A 21,819-nucleotide genomic window follows, 5' to 3' on the forward strand; every position below is an offset into this window, starting at 1 on the left:
AACTGCACACACAACCACCAGGCCCAACTGTCGACATTCTCAGTTTTGTTAAGATTTATGTCCTCTGAGTGGGTGCTCTTGGCCACTTCTTTTCTCCTGCAGCGGACTGAAGCTTCGTTAGTGAAATGCGGGTGACGCAGTGCGTAGAGTTATACTGAAACGTGGCTCACGAAGTCCGTAGAGTTTTGCGACCACTCGGATTGGTGTGTGTAATTCACCGGGTCGGTCAGGATCACTTGATGGTCGTGATCGTCAGCTTTTACCCTCCCGGAAGGGAGCTGAGAGCTCATATAGTCCGATCTAAGGGCAAGGCTGTGACCTTCACACACGCACACACCCGTCCCCTTGCTCAAGGGGGACAGTAACCACCCACTTCTTCAGTGAAACTTTTCGCAACCTGAGCGAGGCGCGAACTCCCGTCCACCAGTTGGCAAGCGGGAACGTTACCACTGCACCAGCGAGCGGTGTGTGTGTGTGTGTGTGTGTGTGTGTGTGTGTGTGTGTGTGTGTGTGTGTGTGTGTGAAAGAGAAAATGAGAACTACAGAATCACCGCTGTATTTATTCGTTAATCGTATGTTCTAAGAAGCTGAAATTATTGGACTGCTTAAAAACTCCACTTACTTTTGCTCCTGACATTAAGTTTGCAGAGAGTATTTTCGTAATTATTAACTCAGCCAAACATTTCCGCATACACAAAGGGCTATTTATTTATTCATTTTTGTTGTACTGTATCAGCATTTTAACCCCGCGAATGCGTAAATATTCATTCTACTATTTTGAATCAACTTTACTCATTTTAAGAGATTTACTATACTTGATGGATCAGATGACGATTTAATTTACCATGCACTATCAGACCTCATTCCCAAATTGAATATAGTAGTCCAGAGGTACTTTGAAGTGGGAAAAGACGATCCATTATGAAAAAGCAAGTTATACCTATTACAACAGTTTATCCTGAAGCCTCGTTTTCTGTTTATCGTACGTGGGAGAACGGAGACTTTATTGGGTAAGCTTTTGTAAATCTTCTAAGCCTTCACCATCAAATTTTTCCAGTGATGAGTCTTGTAAATAGTAATTGGTAAATACATAATTTTACATAAATTAACACTACTTCAGTTCTTACATTTACGATACATACCGGTCCTACAAGACAACACTAATTACTCTCCCCAAAGCGTCTGGATTTTACGTAATTCCTGAAAGTTATTCTGCTCACTGTAACTGCTTAAAATAGCCATCTCTCCAGCCTCCAATGCTTAGCGATAACGAGAGCTTAACGGCGGAATATAGCGCTAGTCACGAAGAAGTAACTAGGGAAAGGATGCAGAACAGCAGTATTTTGATAGACAGACAGACAGACAGATATGTTAGAGTAGTGAAAGGGTTAATATCTTTAGTACCAGGGCAAGTTATATTATTGTTAACATAAAAACAATATTATTTAATTAACAAAAGTTCTCTCATAATAAAGATGTTAATGAATAAATTGTAACGGTAAAGAGAAAGGGAGGAAGACATTTGTGGTTCAGGCCTAACGTAACAAGTCATTAAGCAACCCAAACTGCCAATTAGAGGTGGAATTGGAGTATGGATAGTTGAGAGAGAGAGAGAGAGAGAGAGAGAGAGAGAGAGAGAGAGATAGGCGCCGAAAGAGTAAAAACCAAGGTAGTCATTTTCTCTCCGGCGTCATCCATCTCTCTTTCTCCTCTCTTTCCTGCTCTTTTCCGGGGCCATTTTAAACTGCCGGCGCCGATGGATGACGAACTAGCAGCCGCCCTGTTGTTCCGGCTCCCTAATGGCCGCCCCGACACGCTCTTTTCACGCTCTACAAGTGATCGAGAGGCGGGTTTGAACGACGGTCGTGGTCAACGTTGTGGCGGGAAAATTTATCGAAGTCTCCCCTAAAATGCGCTTCTTCTTCTTCCTCTTCTCTCTCTCTCTAATAATAATCCTTTCGAAAATTCTTGTGTGGTGTTCATGCAACCTATGTCGATATTAACAAGGCATAAAAATCAAACAAGGGGATATTGATGGGCAGAGTGGAGAATAAATCGCTAAGGAAGAGGTGTTACGGGCCCTAGAAGAGGTGAATTTCGGCATCACATTCGAACAACGCCCCTCAACACCATCCCGTTTTTTATAGACTCATCCGTTTTCTGTCCTGGCGATAATTTGGATCCGACTACAAGAAATTCCGCGTAAGGAGCCGTAAAGGGGTATATCTCAGTTTTCTAGCCATATTTCACGCTCTTGCGCTGATAATGAGGCGGTTTATAGACACGAAGAGCAGCGTTTAAGACGGGGAAATTGAACGCAGTCCCTCCTTCAAGCGTTTTTCATTTCTTGTCATGCTCCACCGTTTTCTGTCTTGAAGAAATTTTGTCATTAAAAAGCGATAATTGACAGTGAGGGTTTATTTCTATTATTATTTTTTTTTTTACGCCTACGTGGTCATTATGGAGAACTTTTGACCAGGGAAAGTAGAGTTTTGTGGTGAGAGAATTGACTGAAGGGTATTTTGAATAATTTTTTTCTTTTTTTTTTACTTCCTCCGTTTTCTGTCCTCGTAATTTTTTAAGAATATAACAAACATTCAGTGAAAATGGAATACAAGATTTTTTTTTTTTTTAAGGTTTTGATGATGATGATAATAATAAAGGTGGTGGTGATGATGATGATGATGATGATGATGAGGTAGTGATGATGATGATGATGATGATGATGATGATGCACAAACGACACTATCACGCTCTCCAATACATGTGTAGTGAGGGAGTTACACATGAATGCTTATCCTTTAGAGAGAGAGAGAGAGAGAGAATCGTGTTACCCAGACATTTAATTTGGACACTGGAACAGCCTGTGTGTGTGTGTGTGTGTGTGTGTGTGTGTGTGTGAAGATGTATGCATGTATTTTTTCATGCTTTCTGCACTGACATACACTACTCTCTCTCTCTCTCTCTCTCTCTCACACACACACACACACACACACACACACACACACACATTCACGTCGCATGTACGTGCGTGTACTGTAAACTCATGTGTGTGTATATATAGTGTGTGTTGTATGGGTGTATGCGTGTGTGATGGAGAGAGAGAAGAGAGACTATGCAAGTATTAAAGAACAACACTATTTCTCTCCATATTATCTTCCTTCCTTCCTTCCTCTCTTCCTCGTCTGTCTGCGTGTGTAGAATCTTGTACGTATGCATAATTTACGTACATATGCATGAATTTATCAATGTGTGTATGTATATATTTATATGTATGTATATATGTGTATGTATGGATGGATGGATTTGTGTACGTATGTATGTATATGTGAGCGTGTGCGTGTGGGGGGACATCCAGCACGAGACACAGATTATGCAAGATTACCGTCATTTAGCAAGTCCACAATTCTCCTTACTTCCTTTCTTCCTCCCTCCCTCTTCCTTCTTCCTTCACCCCCTCTTAACTTCCTACCTTCCCTCCTTCCAACCTGCTTTCCTCTAATCCTTCCTTCCTTGCTCTTTCATCCTTCCTCTTTTAACTTCCTCCCTTCCCTCCTTCCTTCTTATAACTTCCTTCCCTCTTTCCAACCTGCTTTCCTTTAATCCTTCCTCCTCCTTCCCTCCCCCTCTTTTCCTTCCATAAATCCCTCCTTCTCTCCTTCCTTAAGTTTACATCTTCACCTTCATTCCTCTCTTTATTAAAACTCTCTCTCTTCACCTCCTTCATTTCCTCTCTTTATTTCCTTCATTCCTCCTGTCTTTTTTTTTCTTTTTTTTCTTTCACTCTTTATCTCTTTTCTTTATTCGCTCTCTTCTTCCCTTACTTCCTCTTTTTCTTCCTTCTCTCTCTCTCTTTCTTCCTCTCTCTCTATTTTCTGCTTTACTTCCTTCATTCTCTTGATATAAAAAAGGAGAGAGAGAGAGAGAGAGAGAGAGAGAGAGAAGGGGTGGATGAATATTCAAATACATAGATAAACAGACCGTCACAACTCTCTCTCTCTCTCTCTCTCTCTCTCTCTCTCTCACACATTAGAGGAAGCAGAGGGTGTAACTCCTGAGGTAGTTTTTTTGTTGAGTCAATGTCCTGGGCTCTACTCCCGCTCGCTCACTTTCTCACATATTCTTACTCGCTCACTATTTCACACATCTTACGCTTACTGCTTGACTTCGCTATATATTTTCACTCATTATTTCGCTTTCTTTACTGGGTCACCGTTTTGCTTTTTCCACTCGCTCACTTTCTCACATTTCCTTGCTCATTTTTCACACATTTCCTCACTGACCGATTCTGTCACTTTTTCACTCGCTCACTTTCCCACCTATATTTTCCTTGCTTATTTTGTCTTTCTTTCTTTTTTTTACAAACTCACTTTCTCACATTTACATACCGGTTTATTTCGTTCAAAATTCTCACTTGTCCCCTCCGCTCTCACTCTCTCTCTCTCTCTCTCTCTCTCTCTCTCTCTCTCTCTCTCTCTCTCTCTCTTTCCCACCATTTAGCAAAGGAAACAAGTAAACAAATACTACATGAAAACATACATAAACACACATAAATTCACACACACACACAGATACATACATAAAAATTCGCACATACACATACACAAAAACTTACACATACACATGCATACACGTACACATGCATATCTACACACACACACACACACACACACACACACACACACACACACACACACACACACGTCCTCGTACGGATCAGAGGCCAAGGAAAAACGCATCAAAGAAAGATACGGAATAATGTGACGAATTCTGACTTGAATTTTTTTAGAGCAAGGGTGAGGGAAAAAGAGAAATATAAGACAGTGGATTCTCTCTCTCTCTCTCTCTCTCTCTCTCTCTCTCTCTCTCTCTCTTCAATTATCGTCTGTGAGGGATTAAGGCTGAAGCTACAAGGAAATCAATGGAGACAGATAGATAGATAGGTAGATAGATAGACAGATAGATAGATAGAAAGGTAGGTAGATAGATAGATATAGATAGACAGACAGATAGATTGACAAATTTAACTGCATATGAAGAACACTAAAAGGAAAGAAGACAGATTTTGAGAGAGAGAGAGAGAGAGAGAGAGAGAGAGAGAGAGAGAGAGAGAGAGAGAGAGAGAGAGAGAGAGAGAGAGAGAGAGAGTTATTTATAAACTGACTCCAGCCTTCACCACCCAAAGAGTAACGATAAAAATAATAATAATAATAATAAATGAACAGAAAACAAAGCTAAATACAAAATAAAAAAAACTGCATGAAAATATACAATAAAGACACCACCCAAGGCACTCCCTGACCTTGCGTATAGCGGCGCAGAAAATATATATATATACCACAAACGATAATCAACAACTACAAAGAACAACAACATCTATCTATCTATCTATCTGCTCGTGTCTATCTGCCCTATCTATCTATCTGAGTCTGTCTATCCATCTATCTAACCATCAATGTGTCTATCTATCCATCTATCTATCTATCTAAAGGAAAATCCCACCCGTTCTCAGATTCGCCCAAATCGATCGCATCTACCCAACTGGAATCCCTCTATCTATCTATTTATCTATCTATCTATCTACTAACAGGAGAAAGCAGGCATGGATAAACCAACAGACACGAATAAAAACATAAGAACTATAATCCATAAGGCAGATAAACGCTCTTTTCAAATTCATTAATCCAGGAAACATCTACCCCAATCTATCTACCCGAATGGAGAAAAAATAACATCAACAACAACAACAACAACAACTACTACTACTACGAATAAATAATCATAGTGCAGAAAATGAAATAAAAGAATATCCACGTTTTTTAAATTTACCCAAACGACACCCACTTTCCCAAATTTCGAAAATATATGTAGAGAGATTAATATACTTAAATTTGAGACTATATAATAAAACAATTAAAAAAAAAATAACCAATATGTCTCCACGCCCACGAGGGACATGGCGTGTGCGCGTGGGAGTCATCATTTTCTCCCTTTTCCACGCAAGGTCCCTCCTCCACGCCTCTCATGACTGATATTTTCACTTTCCTCTCCCTCCCTCTCTCTCTCTCTCTCTCTCTCATTTCGTCTTCCATGATAGGTTATTCTTTTTCTCTGTTTTTATTATTATTATTTTTTTTTACATTTGCGTACGTCACTTCTCGTTTTTTTTTTTTAATTCTTACCTCATCATTTTTTGTTTTTTGCCTGAATGATTTTGATGGGATCCTGTTTTTAATAACCATTTTTATCGTTAATGTGGCCTGATATTACTAGCAACAACAACAACAACAATAATAATAATAATAATAATAATAAAGATAATAAGTCAGATTGTGTTACACCATCCCCTAAGAAAAACCAGAACTACTACTACTACTATCACTACTACTACTACTATAATAATAATAATAATAATAATAATAATAATAACTCACCCATTGTCGCACTTCTCCAAATTCTGATTGACATCCCCATTAGGCTGTGGCTGTTGTTGTTGTTGTTGTTGGGTGCTGTTGTTGTTGTACGTGACGTCAGAGGGTTCGGTGATGCGCAGGACGGTGTTGTTGTGTTTGTTGTCGTCCTTGTTGTTGTTGTGCTTGTTGTTGTTGTTGTTGTTGTGGACCGAGGCGTTGTTTAGCTTCTCCTGTTTATGCTTCAGCCCCCGATGCCCTGATATCATCCACTTGAACATCCCGCCACGAGATCTGAAGGAAGAAAGGGAGTGACGGTTACATACGTTTAAATTATCGTTACGTTTTCAAAAATACGAAATTTAAAAGTGCTCGGTTTACCCTCCCAATCAAACATCCCGCACGAGACCTGAAAGAAAAGGAGCGACGGTTACATACGTTAAATTACCGTTGTTTTCAAATATGCGAATCAAAAATTACTCGATTACTCTGCCAATCAGACATTCAGCAGGTGATCTGAAAGAAAATGTGTAATTACGATTAAATGTTAAATTAGTTTTTAAAAAAAGAAGAAATACTCGTTACCCTTCTATTTGAATATTTCGCCACAACCTAAAAAAACAGTTAAATCCGTTCAATTACCGTTAATTCAAATTTAAACAGGTATATGCATAAATACTAACGAAAAATGCTAAAATATAAAATAACGGCATATAACGGTACAAGAAAATGACAAAGAAAAGAGATACAAAGAAAAATAATGTAAATCTGAACTTTATACCATTCACCTGAACCCCGTAGCGTGACGCAAAGAATATTTAAAATGTAAGAGTGACCGTTAGGAACGTTAAAAAAAAATGTAATTTCAAATCGCACCAGGATATAATTTCTGAGAGAGAGAGAGAGAGAGAGAGAGAGAGAGAGAGTCAAAAATCTAAACACAAGCCAAGATTTATAATATTCATAAAGAAACCGTCATCCATAAATTTGAAAATAGGAATCCAAGAGAATTTTAACATTAACCAGAGGAAGAAAAATTAAAAAGGCGCAGAAGAAATATGGAGAACAATAACGCGCCTGAGAAGAACAGAGAACAAAGGAAAATGAACACTTGGAGGTGAAGAACGTAATCTGGTTGTCCCGGAAACTGGAAATGAGAGAGACAGACAGACAGACAGAATCTTCACTCACTGTCCGCTTACCCCAGTATGAGAAAATCCTACACACACACACACACACACACACACACACACACACACACACACACACTACAGTCAGGATTCCGGGAGCTGGAATGGTGAGTGAGTGAGTGTCTGGCCCATTACTTCTCGCTCTTATTTTTATTTTTTAAGATTTATTTGTCTATGTGGACCCTACTTCACGCCATCTTCAGGTAGGATAAGGTCAAGATGATGATGATGATGATAATGATGATGATGATGATGCACGTGTGTCAGAGAAAAACTTGCATGATTTATAAACAGACATGAAACTCTTGGCATGTGCATCTCCAAACATGCTTCACCCACTCTCTATTCCTGTGTGTGTGTGTGTGTGTGTGTGTGTGTGTGTGTGTGTGTACCCAGTCCTTCCAGACCCTGACACACGCTGACCCAATGTTAAGCCTCCCCCTTCTTCAAATCCTTGGGGGGGGGGTCAGCGTGGACATGGACTAAGACGGGAGGTATTAGGCTTCCTGAGGGATTAGTTAGGATTACTACACCTGTAATACCCCCCCCCAACTCCCTACCCTACCCGCTCCTCCCTATTCTTCCCTCCCCCTCTCCCATCTCAACCCTTCCTTACTTCCCCTTCGTGATACCTCTACCTTCCTTTCTTATCTCCTCTCTCTCACACACACACACACACACACACACACACATACACGCACACGCACACTTTAATCCCCACACACACGCCCTACAGGCCACCCCACCTGCCTTCACCCGTACCTAACCCCATCTCACTCTCCACCGACCAATACCTCAAAGCAAGACACTGAAATGGCACGTGTGACTACGATTGGAATCCATATAACATCTTAACTACAGACTCGACCCCTCTCTCTCTCTCTCTCTCTCTCTCTCTCTCTCTGCATATTCGCGTCTACATTCATCTATTTATTAAACACAATACACCTAAACTAGTAATCAGTATACACAATATTTTATGGCAAATATACTATATAAACATTGTTCAGTTATTTTATATAAAGAAATCAGTAAAAAAAAAAAAAAAGTGCATGCACAGAGTATGTGGCTCTATGCCTAAATTCTTCATTTCCATATTATTCTACATTCTGCCGATCCTATAAAATTCCTTCAGGATTTTCAGTCCTGCAAGCTATTACTTCCTCTCTTGTTTCCTGTACGGTAAATGCCGGAGGGTCTGGAGGGTGGGGGAGAGAGCCTTCTGCTGTGCTATCCTTTTCTCCTGCTCTTATAATTATAGCAGTGTATTAGTATTATGGCCGGTCCACCTCGCAGGGACCGCAAGGTCTGTGTGGTCTGTGTATCTATGTAACTATGTGACTCTCTCTCTCTCTCTCTCAGGATTTACTTTATACCTCCCCTAATACCTCTTGGTCTTCCTCTCCTCATTCTCCCACCAACCTCTCTCTAATTTTCTTTTTTTCTCCTTCCTCCCGCCTTTCCTTCCCTCCCTCTCTCTTTCCTTCCTTCCATTCTTCCCACAATCACTTTCCCTCAAAAAACAAAAACAAAAACATCCTTAAAGAGAATTATAAGGTCTATTTTTGCTTTTCAGTTACAGTGGAATTAGCAGCAGTTTTCGACTTTGTGTCCTTAGGTCACAAGGTCTATATTTGCACTTACTTCAACGCATTATTAAGAGGTAAAATGACCCTTAGTGACACAAGGGTGGTTGTAGGGCAAAGGGTAAAGGATCGGGGAGGAAGAGCGGGAGGGAGAAGGATGGGGGAAGGGGAGGGGGAGGTCGAGGGGGAGGGGGAGAGGGAGGGATGGGTCGTGGGATTCGCCTGGAGCTACTGTGTGGGGAGGGGAGGGGGGAGGGAAGGGAGGAAAAGAAAGGATAGGACGGGGAGGAGAGAATATGATAGGAAAGGGAGGAGAAAGGAAGGATGGGGAGGGGGAGACGATGAATAATGAAAAAAAAAGGAAGGGAAGGGGACAGGAAGGGGAGGAAGGAAGAGGAATAAATGAGGAGGAGGAGGAGGAGGAAAAAAATAGATGAGTTGGTCTGAGAGAGAGAGAGAGAGAGAGAGAGAGAGAACGTAGCTGAGTGAAATATGAGAGAGTGAGTGACAATAAGAGTGACAGTGAGTAGAAGACGAGGGAAGTAAGAATGCATGCAAGTGTGGCAAGGGTGAGTCAGATTAAGAATGAAAGTGAGCGAGTGAATGATGAGAAAGTGAGCGACAGTAGGTGACACTGTGAAAGTAAAGCAAGCCAGAAGAAAAGTTAGAGTGAGTGAGTGAGTGAGTGAGAGAGAGAGAGAGAGAGAGAAAGACTATAACGAATAAAGTAAGTGAATAAGGGAGTGAGATAGTGATAGTGTGTGAAAGTGGTAAAAGTAAGCCAGAATTAAAGTGAGCGAGGAAGTGAGAGAGTGAAAGCGAGTGGGGAGAATATCTAGCACACCTGACCTCACCTCACCTTAACCCACACAATAACATCATACAAACACTTCACTCTCTCTCCCTCTCTCTCTCTCTAATGGGTCAATGGACAATTAAAAGGTCAATTACCGGGTGCCTGTCAAGTGCTGTATGTGTGTGTGTGTGTGTGTGTGTGTGTGTGTGTGTGTGTGTGTGTGTGTGAGAGAGAGAGAGAGAGAGAGAGAGAGAGAGAGAGCGTAAAACACGTCACCTCACTTTCCTATCAATCTGTTATTCTTATACCAACGTCGTAACTCTCTCTCTCTCTCTCTCTCTCTCATCTTTGTCTACCTTTCTCTTTTTCTAGTCTCTCTCTTTACCCTCTTCCTTTTGTTTTCTTTTCTTACTCTCCCCTCATTCTCTCTCTCTCTCTCTCTCTCCCTTCTTCTCTTTCTCTACTCTCTTTCTCCTCTTTTTCACCCCCTCCCCCTCACCCCCTTCAGGCAATTCCCACCAGTAAGTGGTCCACCCCAGCCCTTTAATTGCTCTCTCTCTCTCTCTCTCTCTCTCTCTCTCTCTTACCTGACTACCTGCGTTTTCCACTCAATTTTCAGCACACCTGTAAGACTGGCTCGACCTTCCTTGTACTGATTCTCTCTCTCTCTCTCTCTCTCTCTCTCTCTCTCTCTCTCTCTCTCTCATGCACATAAATTACTTAGAACATGTAAAGGAAAAATAAAATAAAAATAATAATACACATATATGCCATTAGGAACCCTTCATATAAAGACAAAATAAAATGGTAAGAATAACAGGAGAGCAGAAAGGTGATATAATTAAGGCGTTTACCTGGATGAACTGATTTAGAAAGAGATACATTAGCCATCCATTCATATTAACTAATTCTGTATTGCCCCATCAGAAGAGTAGGGGCCTGGGGCTAGGCTACTCAGTCCGATATTTAAGGGAAAGATGACCAGCCTCGTTCGCCTGAGTGGCATTAAGTAGGATATAAACTACACCCATCTCCTACATGAAAATCCTTGCAGGCCCCATTGAGTGAGTCTTAACCCCCTAGACCACCAGGCGTCCAACTGGTCATATGTTTACAATCCAATGTAGTAAATGGTTTGAGGGATTACAGGAAACCATTTGGCTTGTCAGACAGTGTGAAGTCTCCTCAAAGCATCACTAAATTGGGTGAGTGGATGGTACACGACCCCAGTTACCACGAAGCCCCCAGACACAACCCAAGCTAAACAAAATGGTGACAGACTAGAAATGGTTCGTCACAGCATGGAGACGAGAAAGGAATGGTTTGGGAACAGTAGTGGATGAGTGGAGTGACAGCCAGTTACGGTGGTGGTAGTGTAACGCTGGAGTGTTTCAGAAATGGTCTAGATAGGAAGAGAATTGGAACGGACTGTGTATTAAATTCTTCCCTGCCACTAAACACACAACACAGTATTAGTATTAGTTTCTTATTCTCCGGGCCGAGGTAAATGGAATATGTTCTCCTTTCCTATAAAATTTCCCTGCACTCTTTTTCTACGCTACGTGATCCATTCCAGTTTTCCCCTAGTAAATATATAGAACGAACTGCCTTGTACAGATGATGATGATGATGATGATGATGATGATGATGATGATGATGATGATGATGATGATAATGATATAATTTTTCTTTCTCTCTCTACCTTTATTCTGTCTTCTCTCCTCCCCTACTTTCCACCTCTCTCTCTCTCTCTCGATCCCTACCCTCTGCCTTCAACCCTTCCTACCCCCCTCCTCCTTTCACCCCCTCCTACCCCCTCTCCTCCTTTGGTAAGCTTGTTAAGGGAGCGTGTAATGCTGTTAACACCCCCTACCCTCACCCCTCTCCCTTCCCCTCCCCTCCCTTACCTCTCTTCCCCCATCTCCCCCTTCTCCTCCCCCTATCCCCTACTCTTAACCTCCCCTCCCCTCCTCTCACCCCCCTCTCAGTTTCAAATCCCCCTTTAGCTCCTCCTTCCCTCCCTCCCTCACCCTTTACTCCCTCCTCTCTCCCTCCCACACTCCCCTGCTCTCCTTTCCTCCCCTCTCCCCTCTTTACATACACGTCCTCCCTCCCCCTCATCTCCTCCCCCATTTCTCTCCCCTCCCTCCCCTCCCCTCCCCTATTCTAAGCCATCGACAGCTTCTTGGAGTCGCGTGGAAAGGGGAGGGGGGAGGTAAGGGAGATGAGGGAGGGGGAGGGGGAGGAGAGGTGGTGGCTATTTGTGTAAGGATAAGCAAACCTGACATGTAGGAGAGAGAGAGAGAGAGCAGCAGCTGGCCACTGAGCAGCACCCAACATAGTAATTATCTCTGCTAGCATGCCTACCAGTTCTCTCTCTCTCTCTCTCTCTCTCTCTCTCTCCTAGCAACCAAATCCTGTACATCTATCTATCTATCTGTCTCTCTCCTTCCCTTTCCTTCTTTTATTTTTTGCTCGAGAGAGAGAGAGAGAGAGAGAGAGAGAGCATAACCCCAACTGACAGACAGACAGACAACACGGAAATCACCTGGCGTGGTTTCGAGACCGGAAAAAGAGGCTTCTCAGCACCTCCTCCTTACCGATTTATTTTGCATATTAGATGTTATTTTAAATTTTATTTTTTATGATACTAATGTTAAATTACAAAAATATCATTAACCCTTTCAGGCCAATGACATTTTTTTTTTTTTTTACGGTTTTACTCGCTCAGGAAAGATCTCGTACTGAAGGGGTTGTTGAGGACTGTGTGTGTGTGTGTGTGTGTGTGTGTGTGTGTGTGTGTGTGTGTGTGTGTGTCACCCCTCCCTCGCACTCCCCATCAGACACTCCTTCCTCACCCCTCACCCTTTCCTTCACCCCCACCCACTCCCTCACCCCTCTGTCGTTCCTTCCTTGGCCACTTCCTTCCCCCTCTCCCCCCTCCTCTTCTTCCCTCCCCTTCCCTCTCCTTTCTCCTCCCCCTCCCCCTCACTCCTTCCTTCCCCTCAGGCAATTGTCATTCCTTCCTTCTCTCCCTTCCTCCCTCACCCTTTCTTCTTTCCTCCCCCTCCACCTTCTCTCCCTTCCTCCATCATTTCCCCACCATTCCTCCCCCCCTCCACGTCCTTCCTTCACCTCTCACCCCTCCCTCCTTCTTTCTCTTCTTCCCTCCCTCACTCTTTTCCTTCATTCTCTCCTTCACATCTATTTTCCTTCTCTCCCATCTTCCCCTCTCCCTTTCAGTTTCCATTAAGCCATCTTTCTACCTATCTAGAGTATCTATCTATCTATCTATCTATCACAAACACTTATTCCAGAGTTCAAAGGTGTAACTAAAGTCTGTTTGTTTTCACCTGAGGGAACTGGGCCATTATCACTCTGAATACTATGTCGTGAGCGCGTGAAAATTGATGAGCCTTGATGATGAGGTAGGAACGAATCTCCTTGGTTACTAGTCAAATCGATCCTCAAATCTAACTACAATATAGGCCATCAACCGGGTTTAAAGGCGTTAGGGAAAGGAGTCAGGGATCTTTACCAGCTTAAAATAAACGCACTATATAAACACGATACTAGCAAACCATCCATGAGGCCTGCCCATCAGATTCATTTGGACGGGAAAGCACAAGGAGGATGAACACTTATATCTTTAAAATAAGTTTCTCTGATTAATATATAGCTTTTGTGCAAACTGAAGGATTACCTGTGTACGTATGTGTTACCTATCAATCTCTATCCATCTATCGCCAGACGCCTCAATCCCGTACGGGGTGGCCACAAACAAATCGCCTCCACGTCGCCCTGTCCCCCGCCATTTCACTGCCCTGCTCACAACACACACACACCCCACCTCTCTCATATACCTCTCCACCCCATCCCTCCATCTCATCCTCGGCTTCCCCCTCCTGCTTCCTTAAAATGGGTTAATATGACAAAACATACGCTAGAATCTAAACACAAATCTGAAAATATATAGAAGATACAACACCTTCAACTTAAACACCTTTGGACTTGCTCTACTATCCTTTGTCTTTCAGTCATGGAATAAACATCTGAGTACCTTTGTAATCCCATTGTACTCATGTAATCCCTTTGTACTAATGTAATCCCTTTGTACTAACGTAATCCCTTTGTACTCTCTTCACAATAAGTATAATTTCAAGGTGGTAATAATTCTCTTCTCTGACCCACTTCCGCCAGTAAATAATAATAATAATAATAATAATAAGTCTTTCTCAAATGCTCTTCACACGGTCAATCTATGTTTCTGTTTTTCCTCTTTGCACTTCGTTCTTGTACTTCACATTCCCTCCCTCCTCTTCCTTCTCTCCCTCCTCTCTCCCTCCCTTCCTCCCCTCCCTTTCTCTCCCTCTCTCCCCTTTGACCTCCCTCACCTCCTCCCCCATTACGTCCAATACAGTACTGTAATTTTTCCGTCCACTTCCTCTCTCTCTCTCTCTCTCTCTCTCTCAATTTGTACTTTTCCCTTTCTTCTCTCCCCCTACTTCTTTCTTCTGCTCCTCTCTCTCTCTCTCTCTCCTTCGACACATCATCACGCTATCTAACCACACTACGTCACACCACACACACTACACACCACACCACACTATATTACCACACTCTTACCACACCACAACACTACAATATTAAACCATCTCACCACAACACCACACCACACCACACCACCACACTCCACCACCACACCATACCACACAACTCTACTGACTGAGGTGAAGTGGGAACAGGTGAGATAAGACCTGGTTAATCTGACTCCGGTAATTGGCTCCAGGTGAGAGAGAGAGAGAGAGAGAGAGAGAGAGAGAGAGAGAGAGATCGGGATCCTTTTTATTCCTCTGTCCTTTCAAGGCTTAAAAATCACACACACACACACACACACACACACACACACACACACACACACACACATACAAACCAAACAACACAAACACCCTTTCACCTGTGACTCAAGTTTTTCTCCGAGATGTTCACACGGTCACTGAGAGGCACAATGAAGTGAGCATTATGTGGGGTGAAGAAATTCTGACAATGGGGTGGGGGTGGGGGTAGGGGAGAAGGGAGGGTGGGGGAGTGGACTGGGGTGGGTGTGGATGGGGGAGAGAGTGAGGGAGGTGGGGGGAAAGCAGTGTGTGTGTGGGGGGGGGTAAAGGTGAGGGAGAGTGTGGGTGGGGAGTATTGGTGCATGAAGGTAGCAGGAGCTAGGGGAAATTATGAGTAAACAAACTGAGAGAGAGAGAGAGAGAGAGAACGCAGGGAGACAAACGTGAGAAAACTTTAAATGCCTGACTGACCACCTGCCTTGGATGAATGCATGATCACCCCTCACAAAGCACACACACGCACACTCCTTCGACACTAATTCACGTATTCACATTTCTCTTCATTATCCTAGCTTATCTAACTACCATCTCCCGCCATTTAAGAGATTACAGACTTTTTTGAGTGATGAATTCTCTCTATGAAAGATGGGGAGTGAGTAGAGTAAATAATACGTTCTCAGAAAACGCTTTCATCTGACGGCCGACTCATATATTCGCATTTTTCTCCTTAATCATAATCCTCCTAACAATTATCTCCCGTCATTTTAAAGACTCACAACCGTAGATGATTTTGCGGGTCACGGATTTTCTCTACGAAGGATGTGGAGTGAGTCATACATAAAAGAAATTCCCATGAGGCGCAGTTTTCTTGGCGGGAAACGACGCGACAGGGAGACAAATGAGCATCGCACGGGAGGGTCCAGGAGGGTTGGCGTAGGATGGGGTTCAATTCTTTATAATGGAAACCTTGGGGGGATTTTTGGATATACTGTTTCTCCTATAATAATGCTGTTATATATTGATTTTTTTTTTTAGCTGGGTGGCACGGCAGAATCCATGACAAGTGAACATCGTATAAATAAATAAATAATTAAATACATGACGCTAAGGGATCATACATATCAAGGTCATCGATTGCTTCTTTCACTTTCAATCTATCAATTTATCTATCTGTTTATTGTATCTATCAATTTACTGTATATATATATATCTATGTTTGTCTATCTGGACATGTGTGTATTTCTACGGTATCTGTCTATATAAGCATGTGTGTGTGTGTGTGTGTGTGTGTGTGTGTGTGTGTGTGTGTGTGTGTGTGTGTGTGTAGCTTACATCGGCTGACACACACACACACACACACACTCGTCACAACACCTTGATATACACCCGCGCGATGACGTGCAAGAAACAAGCAGCAACACACACACACACACACACACACACACACACACACACACACACACACACACACACACACACACAAACTCTACTTCTTACTTCTTCAGGCGCCCAGCGTTTATAAAGTTACAAATTACCAAACATTACTTGACAGACAGAGATAGATACATAGTCTGATAGATATAGACAGAAATAATGATACAGATAGATAAAAATAGTTACTTACATTAAATACGTACATACATAAAACATACATACATACATAAGACACACATACACACATACATTACATTCATAGATGTTTGCAGATGTACTGATAGATACATACATACAGACAGACAGTGATAGATATATAGATAGATAAATATATAGACACTGATAGATACCGATTATATAAATAATTTGATCCATTCGCACAATGAGAGAGAGAGAGAGAGAAAGATGAGAGGACTGATTTGACTAGCAACCAAGGAGACTCTTTCCTACCTGAAATCTTATAGAAATTCACACAAATGGCCCAGTTCCGTCTGATAATGATAATAATAAAAAAAGATTAGTACCCAAGTGGTGGGGTGTGAAGGCTCCAGATTAAGTCCACTTTTGGTGTATCATGGTCAACTACTGGACCTTGGGAACGGGTTTGCTAGTTCGTGTCCAGAATCAGATGAGAGAGAGAGAGAGAGAGAGAGAGAGAGAGAGAGAGAGAGAGTAATGATGATGATGATGGATGATAATAATAATAATAATGATAATAATAATAATAATAATAATAATAATAATAACATAAAACGTAGCAACTTCTAAACGGAGCAATTCATCCTAGTAAAACAGTGAAGGATTAACACACACACACACACACACACACACACACACACACACACACACACACACAATAAAACAGATAAATTCTATACGTAAGTAGACATAGAATTAGATCGCTTATAATTCCACTCTGTTAATTGGATCTCATTAGTATCCACCCAGGGGCGTAGCCGGAATGGGAAGGGGGGAGGGCGGCTATCCTTGTCCGATTCCTACTTTTAAATGTCACTGATGTTCGTAGGAAGAGAAGAATGATGATGATGATGGTGGAGGAGGAGGAGGAACACGAACAAACAAACAACAACGCCCCAGCTTGCAATGTGGTTTGGGTGTAACTCTCTCTCTCTCTCTCTCTCGCCTACCCTATTATCCACACACACAGCTTACCCATCTATCTATCTGTCTATCTATCTGGCTGGTTGAGTGTCTGTCTGTCTGTCTATCCATGCAACCCGTCAATCCATCCATCCATCCTTCCGTCATCCAACTATCCATCCATTCATTCATTCTCGTCATTCATCCATCTACTTATCCAACCATTCATATCTATCGCTATTTATCTATCCATCCAGCCATTTATCTATCCATGTCCTCAAATCTAAATCATCTATCATACATCTATTTATCTCGTTACATATTCATCCATCAAACTATCCATTTACATCCATCCATCCCTTGATCCATCCATCCATCCATCTCTTACGTCATCAGTCTATCCATGCATCTATTTATTTATCTATCCATCCATCTCTATCTATCTATCTATCTATCTATCCATCCATCCACTCAGGTCCACCCAGTCCTCCAGCCTCTCTCTGGACGCACCCACCCCCATCAAACCAGTTAGTCAAATACCCACATCCCTGCAACTGACTCACCACGCCATATACAGACACACACACACACACACACACACACACACACACACACACACACACACACACGTGATATTAACATCTGCATACATAAAATACCCGTGCAAACAGACACACGCACACATCTGAACCCACAAAAAAATATATATATATAAAACGCACACAAAATTACACATACACACACCTGTACACAAAACTCTCTCTCTCTCTCTCTCTCTCTCTCTCCCCCCGCAAAATAAACACTCAAATCTGCACATACTTAAATACATACACACGTACATACAACCCTTCACACCTACGCTCACACCTACACACACATGTACCTGAATACCTACTGAAACACACACACACACACACACACACTCACACACACACACAACCTTGAGGATAGCACTCTTTAACAACGCCCTCTCTCTCTCTCTCTCTCTCTCTCTCTCTCTCTGCGTTTACCAGTTCTCCTACGGTTCACTTTCCTCTCATTCATCACCTAACTTTCTACCCGAGATTGCTCACCCCCGTCTCTCTCTCTCTCTCTCTCTCTCTCTCTCTCAATACTGGATCATTGGTTTTACTGTATTTTTCGTTCTTTCTTCCGTGACGAGTAGGTCAGCGGGAGGGAGAGCGAGAGAGAGAGAGAGAGAGAGAGAGAGAGAGAGAGAGAGAATATAAAACTAATCCAATCATACACTTTCCAATAACAGAGAAATCCTATGTGTGTTTTTCCAGCGCTCGTGTTTTTATTTTATCTTATCTGTGACGCTTAGAGAATGACATTTAGAGGGCAGTGAATGGAGTCTATCTATCTGTCTGTCTATCTATCTATCTATCTATCTGGCTGGTCTATCTATCTATGCCAACATGTTTTTCAATATTTATATCTGACTATAAATGTTCAGCCAACTACATATCGGAACCTATTCATTTGCGTCTATTAATTATCTATCTATCTATCTATCTGTCTGTCTGTCTGTCTGTCTCCATCCGTTCAACCATCAGATCTATCTATTCACCTCCCTACGTACATACATAGATATATACTTACCAACCTACCAACTTACCTACCTGCCTACCTACGTACCTGTTTTCCTACCTACCTTCCTACCTACTTACCTACCTACCTACCTACCTCATCCCACATCCAGTTTTTCCCCTGTCACTAAGGTGGGTGTAGGTAAGGTATTTTGCTGTCTCTCTCTCTATCTATCTACCTATCTATTTACCTGTAGCCGTTTAGCATCATGTCTATTTGTGTCTATCTATCTACCTGTCTATTTACCTGCATCCGTTTAGTATCATGTCTATCTGTCTGTCTCTATCTGTCAGTGTGTCACCACCTTTTCAGGCATTCTATCCAACTACCTACCTTACCTATCTACCTACTTACCTACCGCCAACCTACCTACTTACCTACATACCTACCTACAGTACCTACCCACCCATCACCTACCTACCTACTCATATATAGGCTTTTTTTTTTTAAGGTGTTTTTATCATGTCGAATTCCATTTATATCATGAATATCAGGGATGTCTCTCTCTCTCTCTCTCTCTCTCTCTCTCTCTCTCTCTCTCTCTCTCGTATTGTCGCATTATCCTCGCTGAGTGGGGGTACCAAAGGAACGCATACCCAATTTCTCTCTCTTTATGTCAGGACAAAAAGAGAAAGTGAGAGAGAGGAGTGAGAGAAAGGTCAAACCCTTTCCCCACCTGCCCCTTTCTCTCTCTCTCTCTCTCTCTCTCTCTCTCTCGTATATATGACCGTCTTTACAAATACAACAAACAAATACTCATCAAACTATACTCTCTTTACTCTAACTTGGCCTAAAATTGCCATCACTCCATCTTGAACGTCGAACTATAACAGATTAACACTACAATGCGATGCTAGTCACAAAGAAGTGCTATGGAACGGATCCAGGGAAACAGTGTTAACTTATTAAATCACTAAGTAACGAGAAATGAGTTGAAAGAGTTGTCCAAAGCCAAGTTAAGCTGAAAGAACTGAAGATTGAAAACGAAAATAATAAAAGAGAAAGAAAAAGAAAGAAAGTGATCTGTAAAAATAGCCAAATGTTATGGAATATTGTTTATCTTAAATTTTCGCTCAGATTCTTTTTAAATATGGGTTCGGCAGGTAAGGAGTGTTGTTTTCCTGACTGAGTGGCCCCTTCCTGTCCTTTATGCTCGCTCAGGGGCACTTTGTAAACAACAGCTGATCGGACGGCGGATCTTGTTTTTAGGCAGATAAATGGACAGATGAGGGGGGGAGATTTGGTGGATAGATAGACCAACGGGAAGACAGTGATAGACAGATCGTTAGAAAGACAGAGAAACTGATATACAAATGGCAGATAATTATAATGGCAGAAGGAAAGGTGTGAGAGGAGGATGAGAGAAATATAAGCACTACCCCTGGGGGTAGGGGGGTTTTCAAGAATACTCCCCCAGTATCCCTGCTTGTCGTAAAAGGCGACTAAAAGGGTTGGCGGAGGGTTAGTGCCCCTCCCCGGAAAACAACTAACTAAAAAAAACAAACAAGAAGCCTCGGACAAGGACTGACCAAACGTTGACGACCCAGGACCGGACAAAGGACTTGGTAATGAGTACATGGAATGTAAGAGGAGCGAATGATGAGGTGAAAGAGAGAGAGATTGTCCAGGTGCTTGAGGATGCGAAAGTGGATGTATGTGGAATAACTGAAACAAAATGGAGAGGAGAAAGTGTGAGAGAATGGGAGTATGGATGAGGTATATGTGCAGGAGTAGATGAGAATGAGAGGGCAAAGGAAGGAGTGTGTATAGTTGTGAGTAAAAGATGGAAGAAGAGCATAAGACAGTATGGATCAGTTGGGTCAAGGATTGTGTGGGTAAAGTTGAAAGTTGGAATACAAATGTGGGCGATTGTGTGTGTGTATGCGCCAACGCAAGATCGTGCTAGAAGAGTGAGAGAAGAGTTCTGGACAAATGTGGAAGTGTGCATGGAAAAGTTTGGAAGGAATGAGAGAGTGTTTTTGATCGGTGATATGAATGGTAAAGTTGGTAATGTGAAGGTGGATGGAATAGTTGGTGAGTGGGGTGTGCCTGCTGAGATAGATGAGAATGGGAGTGCGTTAGTGGACATCTGTGCTGGGAGGGGGTTGGTAATAGCCAATACCCTCTTCAGGCATAAAATGATCCACAGGTATACATGGCGAGTGATGAGAAGGGTGGGTGGTGAACTGAATGAAAGGAAGGCAATGATTGATTATGTGTGTGGATGAAAGGATGCGAAGATGTATATTGGATGCAAGAGTTTATAGAGGTTGGGGAGTGGCCTTTCTGACCACTTCTTGGTGGTGGCCAGAATTAGGATGCAAGTAAGATGGAGGAATAGAAGAAGGGAAAGACGAGAGGAAGGAGTAGCTTGCAAGGAGAGTGGAAAGGTTACAAGAGGATGAGAAAAAGGCAGAGTATAAGAGAGAAGTGGAGGAACGATTGGGCAAATATGAATTGGAGCAGATGGGAGACGTGGAAGGTGTGTGTAAGATATTTACAGAAGAAATATGTGCAGCATGTGATGTGGTGTGTGGAAGGAAGAGAAGACGGAGGGGGGTGCAAGGAACAGCGTGGTGGACTGAAGAGGTGAAACAGGCTGTGGCACAAAAGAAGAAAGCATACAATGAATGGATGAGAAATAGGGGCGTGGAAGAAGTTGAGAGGCAGAAGAGAGAGAGTTATATGTGGAAAGGAAGAGAGAGGTGAAAAGATTAGTAAGAGAGAGTAAGAAGAGAGTGGATCAGGAATTTGGAAGGAATTTGAGTGTAAAGTGGAGGGACTGTAAGAAAATGTTCTGGAGAGAAGTGAAAAGAGTAAGACAGGGTGGAAGTGAAGTTAGCAGGGAGTGAAAGATAAACATGGTAGATTATT

At 42.3% G+C, this 21,819-nt stretch overlaps 1 protein-coding gene across 1 annotated transcript in view; it reads right to left on the reverse strand.

Moving 5' to 3' along the window:
• The window catches only part of LOC145406805 (uncharacterized), an 87,129-nt gene that overhangs the window by 44,968 nt on the left and 20,342 nt on the right, over nt 1-21,819 (reverse strand). Inside the window, exon 2 of the mRNA XM_080277902.1 lies at nt 6,435-6,704. Coding sequence (XP_080134028.1) covers nt 6,435-6,704 — 270 coding nt within the window. The remainder of the gene's footprint in view (nt 1-6,434; nt 6,705-21,819) is intronic.

This window comes from Coenobita brevimanus, chromosome 71, assembly GCF_032717465.1.
Source record: "Coenobita brevimanus isolate Jiangsu-jjx chromosome 71, ASM3271746v2, whole genome shotgun sequence".
Classification (NCBI taxonomy): Eukaryota; Metazoa; Arthropoda; class Malacostraca; order Decapoda; family Coenobitidae; genus Coenobita; species Coenobita brevimanus.